This window comes from Haliaeetus leucocephalus, unplaced genomic scaffold (assembly GCF_000737465.1).
Source record: "Haliaeetus leucocephalus isolate CR32 unplaced genomic scaffold, Haliaeetus_leucocephalus-4.0 Scaffold229, whole genome shotgun sequence".
Lineage (NCBI taxonomy): Eukaryota > Metazoa > Chordata > Aves > Accipitriformes > Accipitridae > Haliaeetus > Haliaeetus leucocephalus.
Window position 1 is genome coordinate 8,063,134 of NW_010972665.1, and position 12,012 is coordinate 8,075,145.

The window sequence follows — 12,012 nt, forward strand, 5'->3', positions numbered from 1 at the left end:
AAATGTCCTACAGAGGGACATTTCTATCATGTCTTTCAGTGAAGATGCTTTGAAAAATCAATAGTTGAACTGTCTTGTTTTTATGTCTCTGATTCCCCTGACCCATCCCAATAATTTCTTCCACCCCCCAAAAAAATGTTGTGAAGAGCACTTTTGTGTAAATTAATTACAGAAACAAATCACCAGAATCTCTCTAAAACAAACAACAAAACCAAATTTTGTGCTTTCTAATAACTGAGATTTGTAAAATACATTAATACATGCTGGTGCTTTTTCTTTCTGATGCTGAAAAAAACCACAAGCCAACCTCTGAAAGCATTTGGCCAGTTTGCTATGTCTGATAACCTCCTGTGGATGTCAAAGAGAAAACAGGAACAATGTACCCTTTCGACTGAATAGAGAAATCCCTTGTCCCATAACTCTTTGTGCTCACATGCAAAATGAGGCACCAAAAAATAATATACTTGAGGATTCAAAAAATAATGCGCTTTCATATATTTGTATGTAACCAGTTAGTTTTAGCTTCATTAAATACACAAATAGGCTGATAACTGCGTGCTGTCAAACATAATAACGGATAAGACACCAGCAGTTTGTATGTTTAGGTAGTATCCTAATCTAGCTGCCTTTTGAATGGAAGGATTTTTCTTCATTTCAGACCAAGTTTGATCAGTCTAACACCCAAGAGTTAAACTTTGTCCTGTTCCTTCTAGCTAGATAATCTGTTCAGAGTACTTGAGCTGTCCCAAGGTAGCTTGCAGCATATTATCATGTTGCATTTTCTGTTCAAGACAATAATCTACCAAGGACAATTTAACAAATCTTATGAGTTTATTGCAACAGATAAATTTCATTTGCAAAGAAAAATACTTTGCTGTTGTACTGATTTCTTAAAGCTGTCTCCTTCATGCCAAAGTCAACCTATCCTTAGAACAGATTAAAATGTCTGTAGTGGTCTACAATGAATATTTTCATGTCCAAGATTTTTCTTCTATAAATCAGTGAGATTTACATGTTGAGTTTATATTCCTGTTCATACCGTAGCTTAGAATGTACCTGGGATAATGAAACCTGTCTTTAACTGGGGAAAAATCTCCATGTTAATATGACTAAGAAAAAAGCCCCAGCAAACCACAATCCAGACACAAGGCTGCATGTTCTATGTGAAGCACTAATAAATCAATCCATTAGTGAGTGCAAATTTACCTTCTCTTCTGCTTGTTATCAAGTATTCCCAGGTGTCTATGTATTCATAAAGTATAAATTAAAATGGCTTTAATACTAGCAACAAATTCACATAGTGCAAGGACCATAAGGCACAGTATTTTTCCCACATCAACAACAAAATACAGAAATATTCATAAAATAAAATATAAAAGTGAATAATCTTCCTGTCTGAGTAATATATTAGTTCCTAAGAACATAACAATACCAGAAAGAAAGAAGAAATCACAATAACAAAAATAAAATACAGTCGCATTATTTGGATAATGACCCCATCTTGTGGAGCAGTGCCCATGCTTCAGCACATTAATAGCTCTCATACGCATTTTTGTTGAACTCAGTCCTTAAAGAAACTGCATTGCTTGATGGTGAATTACTTGGCATTGCACTTGCTGTGTCCGAGGAAGTGTTCTGCAGGCCATTTATCATTTCTATATTACAACTGTATAGGAATATAACACTCCTTTGTTACGCCGTGGCATGTCAGGGGTCAATACTTTACGGTTTTGTGTTTGGCTCAATCTTAGGTCACCAGCACAGCTCGCTTTACCCTCCCATTCCCCCCACTGTGCAGTTCCCGGTGCCATGCCTGTCACTCACGTGGAACTGCTGGGAGAGTTTCTTGCCGTTGTTAAGAGGGGGGAACCCATCTCCAAAATGGAGCTTACAAAATTGTTCCTTTTCACCACAGCAGTGGAAGTGAGAGTAACCGCTGGACTGATGCTTGGTCGCCAAGGGGCAGCCTGATGATGGTCGTAACGTGTTCCACGTACTTCTCCCCATCCCTCCTTTCCCCGCCACTGGTGTGCGCTGGGTGCAAGGGGGGGAGAAGCAGCCCTGGGCTCCCTGAGGACTTGTCTTGCTGCTACATTTCTAGCAGGGAGGTTTCTGACCCCTTTTACCTATATGAGAGTCCAGTCACTCCTCTGCTGGAAAGGGCAAGCTGCAGTATAAAGGCTTTACTCCAAGAGAGCCAGCATTCGCTTTCTGCCTTCCGAAAAGGTGTGTGTGGGCCTGGGAGGCGGCCTTTGGCAGGGGCCACCTCAGATATGGGCTTGGGGGTTGGAAGCAGTCATTTTCTTGCCTTTTCTAATTTTTTTCAGATGCAAAGATGTGGGGTTTGAGTTTTGGGGGGGGGGGGTATTTTGTTGATTTGGTTTGGGTTTTTTTCCTGTAGCTAGTGGAGTAAACAGCTTGTAAGGATGAAAACAATAAGACCCAAACAACAGCTATGATTAATGACTGCTGACATTTCTTCTAACACCTTTCCTTGCCTCGTGTCCCTGATTCAATATGCTGAACGCTTTGGTAAACGCCATTGCTGCAGGAGCCATATTTGTATTGAGGAAAACAAGTTGCAAAGCTTGGGTTTTGATAACTTGTGAGTGCAGCTGAATTTCTGCAGTGAAAAGGAAGAGAAAGGGTACAAGTACATTCAGGCTCTTAGGAGGATTTTTTTTTTTCTTTTTTCTTTTTTTACCCTTTTACCCTTTTGCTTCTGAAGTCTCTGAGCAGCCCAGGTAGTGCTGTTGTTTCTGGGATCGGAACGTCTCTTGTTTTTTTAAACACAGAGGCTTGACACAAACCAGGGAGCGAGGGGAAGGACATGGAGAATGGTTGTGCTACAACTGTCTTTTTGCAGTTGTAAAAAGAGGGAGGGGAGGGGGAAAAAAAAGGGGGGGGGACACGACCAAACCACCAACCATGGTTTGCTGCGTTTGAGCAGTATTTGCCTGATGGCGTGGAAGTCTTGTTTGCAACGTATAGTCCCTGCGGTGCCGCTGTCACCTGTGGCATTACCCACTGTGCAGCCAGCGGGCTTAGCCTGGCTCCCAGCCCGGCCACCTCCTGGCTGGTGCTGGCTCTGGCGCAGCGCCCGTTCCCCAAACACGAGGGGTTGCCAGTGTACATGTGCCACGGCAGTGGGGCAAGAGGGCTGCACCAGTGCCAGCGTGCGCTAAACCCACAAGAATTATAATTTTATTATTTTCTGTTCCCAGATAGCTGCTCACAGAGCTTGTTGAACTATGCTTGATGATAGAAAGTGGCAGCTTGGATATTTTACTGTAAAGGTTTATCCTATTAGATATGCTTTCATCATAACCTGGGTAAATCAGCTTTGTCAGCAATATATATTATGCTGATTGCTGAAGTTGTTTTCCAGGCACATGAGATATTTAAAATAAATAACCTGACATGTTTTCTACCCTCTACAGTTGAACACGTTTCCTGGGAAGGCTACAGATAGCCTTGACTCTCACTTGCGTACAAGCCTCTCAAAGATGAACCAGAATGCTTTTTTTCCATCTTTTTAAAGGAGAGGTGTATTTTGTATGCACTTTTTGCGAAAGTGGCTTTTCACTGTGTTGGTGAACTCAGTGAGGAGATTGCAGGCTGCAAATGGAAAACATGTAGAGAATGTCTATAGCCCAGTTAGGAGAATTGTTTTTTCAGCTGTTCTACATAAACTTAAAAAGATGATATTGCATGATCTTGCTTCATGTGTGAATATCCTTCGCTCCTTGGAGACCGGATTACGGTGCTTTGATCTCTGTTAACATTTTTTAAAGTAAGCAGTTGTTGACTGTATCTTGATGTTGTTTACAGAAGGATGCAAGGTGTGAGTTGCACACAGATAATATTTGCAGATTGCATAGGTACAGAAAATTAGAGGAAAAAACCCAAGTTACAAATATCTGTGAATATAGTATGTTGAATGCACTTTTGATATTTCTGATCTCATGCTCTTACAAAGATTACATTCCTGTGTCAGATGTACCAGGGATGTTTGTACGTCATGCTTGTACATGACTGCAAGAATACAGATTACAAGACTGTAATGTGGAATACATATATGTATGGTTTTGAGTTACGTATTTAATACCAAAAGAATGATTCATTTGGGTGTCACTAGACTTGCATAATACGCCTGTCCTAACACCATGCTAATAAGGTATTTACACCACATAGCATCATCTTATGTTCTTTCCTTTTGAAATGCATATTGTGTCTTCTGCATGAAGACAGATGGGGAGTTTAGCAACTATTATAGAGATTTGTATGCTAAGTGAACTGAGCAAGCTGATGCTCGATGCTTTCTGGAAGGACTGAAGGGTTGCAAAAGGTGAATCACTCCCAGCATTTTCAACAGAAACCCAAATATTTCATGTTCCCATCACAGGTACCAGAGCTGACAATTCGTATGATAAAGTGTTTACAATTACTGCTTGCTTATGTTGGAAGACCTTTTAACTTTGCTGTCTAGTTCTTAAGTGGACTTTTGAAAGTTGCAGTACGTTAGTTAATGGGACCGAGTGTTTCACACAGCTCGCAGTAGTACCTCCCAGCTCCAAGCACAAGCCAACACATCAGCCTGGCTCTGTCTTTCTTGTAACCCTCCTGCTCTTTCCCTACTTCCTTCCTCTCTGCACACACTGCTCTTGGAAACTGTGGCAAAATCATGCATTATTCTGTTCTGTATTAAGGAAATGTGACTATAAATTGAAAGGAAGACAAATGCAATTAAAATATTTTGCTTTTATTATATTTAAAAGGGAAATACTGCATTTTCCTCAGAAAAAAAAAAAAAATCCTTCTTTGTTCTTCAGAATGCAAATTATTACTTCCCACGGAAAAGCAAAATATTTCAAGTCTAAGGTAGAAGAGAATTGCGTTCTGCAGCCTTTCTGAACATCTGGCCTTCTGCAGTTTCAGTTTGGACCTGAAGCTACTACTCCTTATACACTCAGTTCTGAAAAGCCAGTTAGCATTTTTTCTGTTGCTCTGTCCCTGCAGGATGGAGAGGTTGTTGTTCTATAATCACGTATCAACTTAAACATACTTATTATCAACTTAAAATTAGTAAGTGTTTTATATAAATGTAAATCTACTGTACACTAAAACATCTGTCATATCCTAATTTCTCATGTCGAAAAAGGGTCCTGAAATGTTTTGAACTCCATGCGGTAAATTCAGTCAATATGCTAAAAACATTAAAATTTTTGCTTCAGTTCTAAACGTCTTGAAATTATTGCATCATATCAGTCAGATGGCTACGTAAGGAACATGGCAACGATTTCCTGAAGTCAGATTTTCTGTTACACAACAGATAGCAGCTATGCAATCATGCTGGGTGCAGGTGTGGCCACTGTGCTGTAGCGAGAGCTGCAAAACTCAGTAAAAGCCTGCCATTCATCTCTTTAGGTTTTGATCTCTGTCAGAGAAAATGAAGGCAAGAACCTTGTCTAACTAATGATAGTAGTTAGCATGTTGAGAGAGGAGTTTCAGGAGGAAGAGAAAATGAAATTCCTGTAGGTAGCTGGCTTGAGGCACTTCAGTTGAATATAAATATAATGAGTAAAGGCATTCGTGTCCTTCCCCAAATACACTTTCCTTCTGTGACAGCTCAGTGCCCTACCTTGCCATTTTAGGATTGCTTTTCGAAGGGCAGAGTTCTGCTTTTCTTTTTGACCAGTACCCACACAGTGGGCCCCAACCCCGCATTGTGTTCTGCAGCTCTGCTGTATAAATATTGAATGCTACCAGTGATGATAAAGGGGATATTTACATTTTGGTCTATTTCTAACATTTCTGTCTCTTTTTTTCTTTTTTCTTTTACATGCTTGCTTGGGTATAGCAGACCATTTGGGAATTGAATTCATGGGTAAGTTTTCATCTCTCTTCCTTTCACTTGCTAATATTTATCTTGGTGCCTTATCCAAAAGCACATGGAAGTTAATGGGAAGACTCCTGTGACCTCCATCAGTGGATTTTGGATTGGGGTCCTATTGTATTTACCGATTACATTTGAAATTATATGGAGATTTAATTTTTCTCTTGTCCACTGGTAGGAGGCTTAAAATCTACATAATGATGTTTTGGTATTTTATTGGTGTTTAATGAAACATAATATAAAGATTATATGGCTATATCATGAAATTTGCAGAATAATATTTTATATGAGATTTTTAGGAAAGAGTTAATGCCTATCTTCACGTAAAGGAAAATACATTTTAAATTAGAATTAATTTTTTTTTCAGAATTTGGTGTTGATTACAATGTTAAATGTAACTACGTTTAATAAGAACTATTTCATTAGCTTTTAACAGACAAGTCAGAGTAATACTTTTAAGAAAAGGGACAAATATCTGTGATCCTGTGAAATAAGTTAATTTCAGCTTAGGAAGAAAGCTAAAGGAGGAGTGAATAATTGCTTCTTATAATTTTGGAAAGGAAAAGATGATGTTCTATTGACTCAGTTGCTGCCCTGTAATGTATTCATAGCCGGATGGAATGATAGGCTTAACAGATCACCGCTTCACCTCTCAGCTGGTGATCTGCAGAGCGCTTAGGTAATTTCCTCGAGGAAGCCGAGGTTTGTCCTTAGCAGAGTTAGTGGACTGGTGCATCCCTTGTTTAGAAACAGCTTGCATAAACCATTAAATATGACTGAAAACACTATAATAAAAAGCTTGCAAATTCATATCGAAGTCTTAAAAAATTACTTTTAATGAGGCCTTTCCCTATGTTGAGTTTTAGTTAATTTTTTTAGATTTTAAAAATAAATTACGATGGCCTAGTGATTGTAAGTGGTGATACGGGGATTTTGTTGACAAGTTGAATATAAGTTGTCATGAAGGCAATATGCTGATGAGTATTAACTGCGTGGCAGGTTTCATTAGCAAGAGGATAGCCAGCAGGTTGAGGGATTTTTTCTGACTGCTTTTGGACTTCTGTGGCATACCTAGAGAACAGTTCTCTCTAGAGAACTAGTCTGTGATCTCCAGAAGTCTAGTGTTTCACTTTGCTTTATATGAAACTTTAAAAGTACTGGTGGAATCAATGCAAGTGTTTTCACAGACTTAGTGGACAAGCACAACTGGGAAATGGTTACTTTAAAGGCTCTGCATATATCCTAGTTTTACTGCTTAACTTAAATTGTAAGCAGCAGTCTTGAGGCATACGAATTGAAGGAAAAGCACATACATAAAAGGAACAGGATAAGGAATATATATAGGATTCTCAGAGTAAGCCTTTCCATAGGAAGCAGGGAAGTGTTGCTCAGGAGGCAAAGCTGAATTATTTTCACTTTATTTTGAGCATTTTGGTTTCCTCTTTTGGGTTTTTTTTAGACATCTCTTTAAGGCTTGAAATAAAGCCAACCCCTGAAGTCTTGGCTCAGAGTAGTCTTCGCATATGAGTAGCTTTCCGATTGTCTTATTTAATGTTGGAACAGATCTTGATGGATAGAAATTAATGAAATCTTGCGTCTCGAGCCTGAAAATATTATGACAGCAGTCTAAAATGAGGCTCGAGGTGGTTTTCTGTGGGCTAGAAAAAATCAAGTTCCAGAACCATACACAAAAGTGAAATGCTTGTGCTTCTTAAACCCTCCAATCTTTTTGAAGAATTACTTAGGAAGTGTAGGCACATATGGAATCATTACTGCACACATAGCAAAGTACAAATCCCCACCCTGTATACAGAGAGATCAGGTGACAATAAACTCATCAAATTAGGGCTGCTCATGCAAAGCCTCTCCCATGAGTTTACTTCTTTACTGTAGAAAATAATTGCAGTTGTGGGAAGGGTGTTTTCCAATTATGAAAAATAACAATGTATAGATGCTGCAGAGTTTAGCCTTGTTTGTACGTGACCGAGGGAACACTCTTTCTAATGCTTTCATTGCATTTGTGGGCTCAGTTGACATAGGAATTCCATTTTCATCATCATCTTCCAGAAATTTTGCTTGAAAACCATGTAAGCCTGGATTCCCAGGCAAGGTTGAACTCCTTCCACAGTAGGTAAATCTCAAATCTCATATAGATAGGAACATCTGTCTGTAGAGGTGCCCCAGGGGACAGATGAAATGTATGCTAACTACACATCTAGCTTAGTGTACATTTGCCACGGAAAGTAGATAAGGGCAGTCATTTTTTTTGCTAGATTCTCAAGAATCATTGGAGTGTATGTATATACTTACCCAGTCCTTCTACTGTCCTGTTAGGACATGAATTTGTGTATCATTTTGTGAACCAGCTGATACTGTCTTCCCCCACAAGCTCCTGTGGCAGCCAGTTCCAGAGCTCAGTAGTTAGAGGCTGTGTACATTGCTTTTTCCTTACCTGTTGAAGTCCACTTCCTACCAGCTAGCTCTCATGTGCAGGACTTACTGAACAAGAGTTACGCATCCAGTTTATCTACCACACTGACTGTTGTGTTAACCGCTCTCACGTTCTCACACCCCCTTCCCCTTTTGGATAGTGTCAGGTTTATGTTCCATACAATAGTCGATATTGTGCATTCCCAAACATGAATACCTGATACTTTAATGTTGTTGCTGGCTTGGTTTGCAGTGTCTGTTTCTTTGTATGGATAGCAGAGATAAATGCAGGCCTATTAACATGGCATATCTGTTTTAAAATGTTGCAAATGTAACAATTAATGTACGGTTCTGATCTATGCACGTGCAGCTTCTATTGAATAAAATTAAAGCCCAGTATGTGTTCAAGGGACACTCTGTCCTTAAAAATGTGGATTTAAGTATTGTGATCAGAGTGGCCAAGCTTTATGAAATTCTGGTGATAAGGAAATGCTTTACACTTTCTAGTACCTCAAAGAAAAAAGGGGAAAAAAAAAAAAAGTCTTGTGTTTGATACTCACTCATGAGAGCTAGATTCCATTTCCACGTCTGATGCGATCTTCCAGAAAGGCTTTCGGCAAGGTATTTTAATCTCTCTGTGCCTTAGATTCTCAGTTACAGTAATTTGTGTCAGGCTTTCTGCATTTAGATTCCTCAGCTCTCTGGGGAATATCTTTCAGTAGTGCGTAACACAGAAACTATTTCTTCCTTGCAAGAGGGTGCAGACTTCACTGCCTCCTTGCCTGTGCTCCCTGGTTCCTCGTAAGAGAGCACAGCAGTGCATGGGAGAGTAGCGTACAGCTCACACAGGAGTGCAATGCACCTGGTCTGGATTGGTGCACATGTCTGCATGGTTCCCAGGGTCTCACCAATGATGATGCACGCGATTTTATTTGCACAAAGGTAAGTAAATATTATGACGATGTTCCTAGAAACTGGAAATCTGCTCATTCTGTTAACAATTTCATGTCAATTGAAAGCAGACTGGCTGTTGGTAATGCTCATGTGAGGCAGTGAGTTTGTAAAAAAAGGAGAGATTGAAAGAAGCAGCTTTTATTCAATCAGAAAACTAAGTGATGTATTGTTAGCATTGGATAGCATGGGAATATGAGTATCTACAGCTTATTGTCATTTTTTGACCCAAGCGGTTAACCGCACATCAAGGCTGAATGGTTTATTTTTGTCTGATGGAAAATTGGATGATGAAGCCAAATATCTCTGATAGCCAACATGGCTGATCAGGTTACTTTGGTGCAACAGGTAGCGGTTGAAAGCTGAGTTGTGGAGACTGACTTCGTGCATGTGGTCCCAGCTGCAGAGTGAAATCATTATTTTAACTGCCAGATACAAGGAGATGCAAAAGCCTGAGAGTGATCTTTGGAAATAAGTGTTCTGGGCAAAGAGTCAGTGCCCGAGACAAGGAGTCGTCAGTTTTACTCATTTCTTACACTGAGAATGAGTAGCTAAGGTGTGTTAAGGGACGAAACGTGAAGGTGAGTGAGTATTGGAATAACCTGCTACAATACATGAACAAACATGACTATTTCAGCAATTCACCTACACAACCTCATCTGATGATCCAGAATCTCTATCTTTTATTCTGTAACAGTAATTTACGATGGATACGGTTGAAAATAAAATGCCCCAAGAAAGTGCAACAGGTAGGTCACTACAGTTGTGGTGGAAATACAGTCATTACATTAAATAGTCCTCATCCTTAGGCTGCTTAGCAGTTAAACCTATATCAATGGTGTGAACAATTATGATGTGATAACCTGAATCTCCCCATGCGTGAATTGCAAAAATAATACAGCGGTTACTATATTTAGTTGCTACTTTTAACTTGCTGATACTTCGGCCTTACACAGGAAGTTAGTATTTTTCCTTAGAACTGGTTACCTTTTCTGGAAAAATCAGAAGAAGCTTCACTGAAGTCAATGGAGTATGAATGATATAATACCCTTGTAAGAGCTGAATTATTTAATTGAGCAGAGCAATAAAGTAACTCAAGAATGGGATCCTATTAAAATTTATATATCTCTTTGCAACAACTACAATGTGAAATGTATTCAGTTTCCTGTACTCTGAGCAGTTGTTAATATTGGAGAAGATGGTGCATGCTTTATTTTCATTGTGCTGATTCTCACTGCCTCCTCATTGCGGTAAGACGGTTGTATGCCCAAGACTCTGGGAACACATGATCCAGTTAACTAAATTAACTCTGTGACCTTGTGTCATGCACTGTGGCAGATGCATTTTGATTTTTCCAAACCGCAAAAGTTAGTTTTGCTGATGGGCAGTATAAGCAAGACTGCAACTATTTAGTATTTTTCCTGTTTGCAAAGAAATAAAAAGGCAAAGTACATTAGTTCCTGCACAGCTCACAAAATGTGCAGCTGGTGAGCTGTCCTCTGAAACCCAATGTCTTGTAGCAGCAAACAGACAATGAAAATAAATAACCAGTGTTTGCATGGATGGTCCTAGCCTTAGTTACCATTTAGCAGCTCTTACCTGTTGTAAAACCCTGTAACACTCCTATCCTCTCGGGAAGAGAAGATGAATGTTCAATTACATGAGCAAAGAATGTACATGTTCTAAAGGACATACGTTTAAAAAATAAAGTTCAGTTTTCTCTGTATTCCTTTTTTAAAGTTTAAAGCAGGTAGATCCTTTTCTGGTAATATGGCACACTGTTTTTATGCTCCTATTTACATAAAATCTATTATTAGAGATTCTGATCACAGTCATCCCCCAGTACTATCAAAGGATATCTGTCTAATGATTATATTGTTGTTAATCACAATTAAAATACTTCATCTGTACTCCTTCAGTAAATTCTTGAAGAACTAAGAGGGGCTGTTCCGATAGGCATTGATACTTGTAATGCTTACTACCATTGTTGTCATCGCTCCTTGAATCCCTTTTTTCTTCAACCTTCCCCAACTTTTCATTGCTGCCTTCTGATTTTACCTTTTCAAATTTAGTAAAGGCTTTGTTCTTGGGACCTTGTCTTTCTGTTTGCTTTGTGAAATACCTGTCCTTTTTAAGTATGCTGCAAAATAACAATAGTATCCTGAGGCATGAAATGGCTTTAGATTTTCAGCACTTTCCATGGGATTCTTTTAGCTGGGAAGAAGAGTCATTTATCACCTCTAGAGAAAAGAGACATGAACACCAGAAGAGAGAGTTTTATAGAAACAGCTGATGTCTGTGTACTATAAGAGTAATGGATGAAGCAGAGGTTCCTCAGGGGCTGGAGGAAGCTCTGCCAGTGGTTGTACCTGTTTAGGAAAGTGTACCGCTTAAATGAAAGTCAACGTGCATCTGGTGAACATGTTGCAGGCTGCCTTACAACATCTTGGCTCAGTTTGGGGGATACGGTTTGGTTTTGGTTTAGTGGGAGGGAGAGATTTATCCCTAGATGGTTTGTAACCTAGCTACCATCTTGGTTCGGTGCTACCATCTGTACTTTTCTTGGTATGTCATTCTTCCAATTTTTCTGCATTTTATGTATTAGCAATGAACTGGGTTGGATTAACTTGCATTTTTTTTAAAAGATAAGACTAAGATTTACCACGTGGTTAACTTGTGCGTGCTGTTAATTGCCTGTAGTGCTTTATCAAAATAGTAATGCTTTAGTAAAATAG

The 12,012-nt window shown here is 39.2% G+C and overlaps 1 protein-coding gene across 1 annotated transcript in view; it reads left to right on the forward strand.

The window, feature by feature from the left end:
* The window catches only part of NRG3 (neuregulin 3), a 423,248-nt gene that overhangs the window by 344,020 nt on the left and 67,216 nt on the right, over window positions 1-12,012 (forward strand). The window contains exon 4 of the mRNA XM_010567935.1: window positions 5,861-5,887. Coding sequence (XP_010566237.1) covers window positions 5,861-5,887 — 27 coding nt within the window. The remainder of the gene's footprint in view (window positions 1-5,860; window positions 5,888-12,012) is intronic.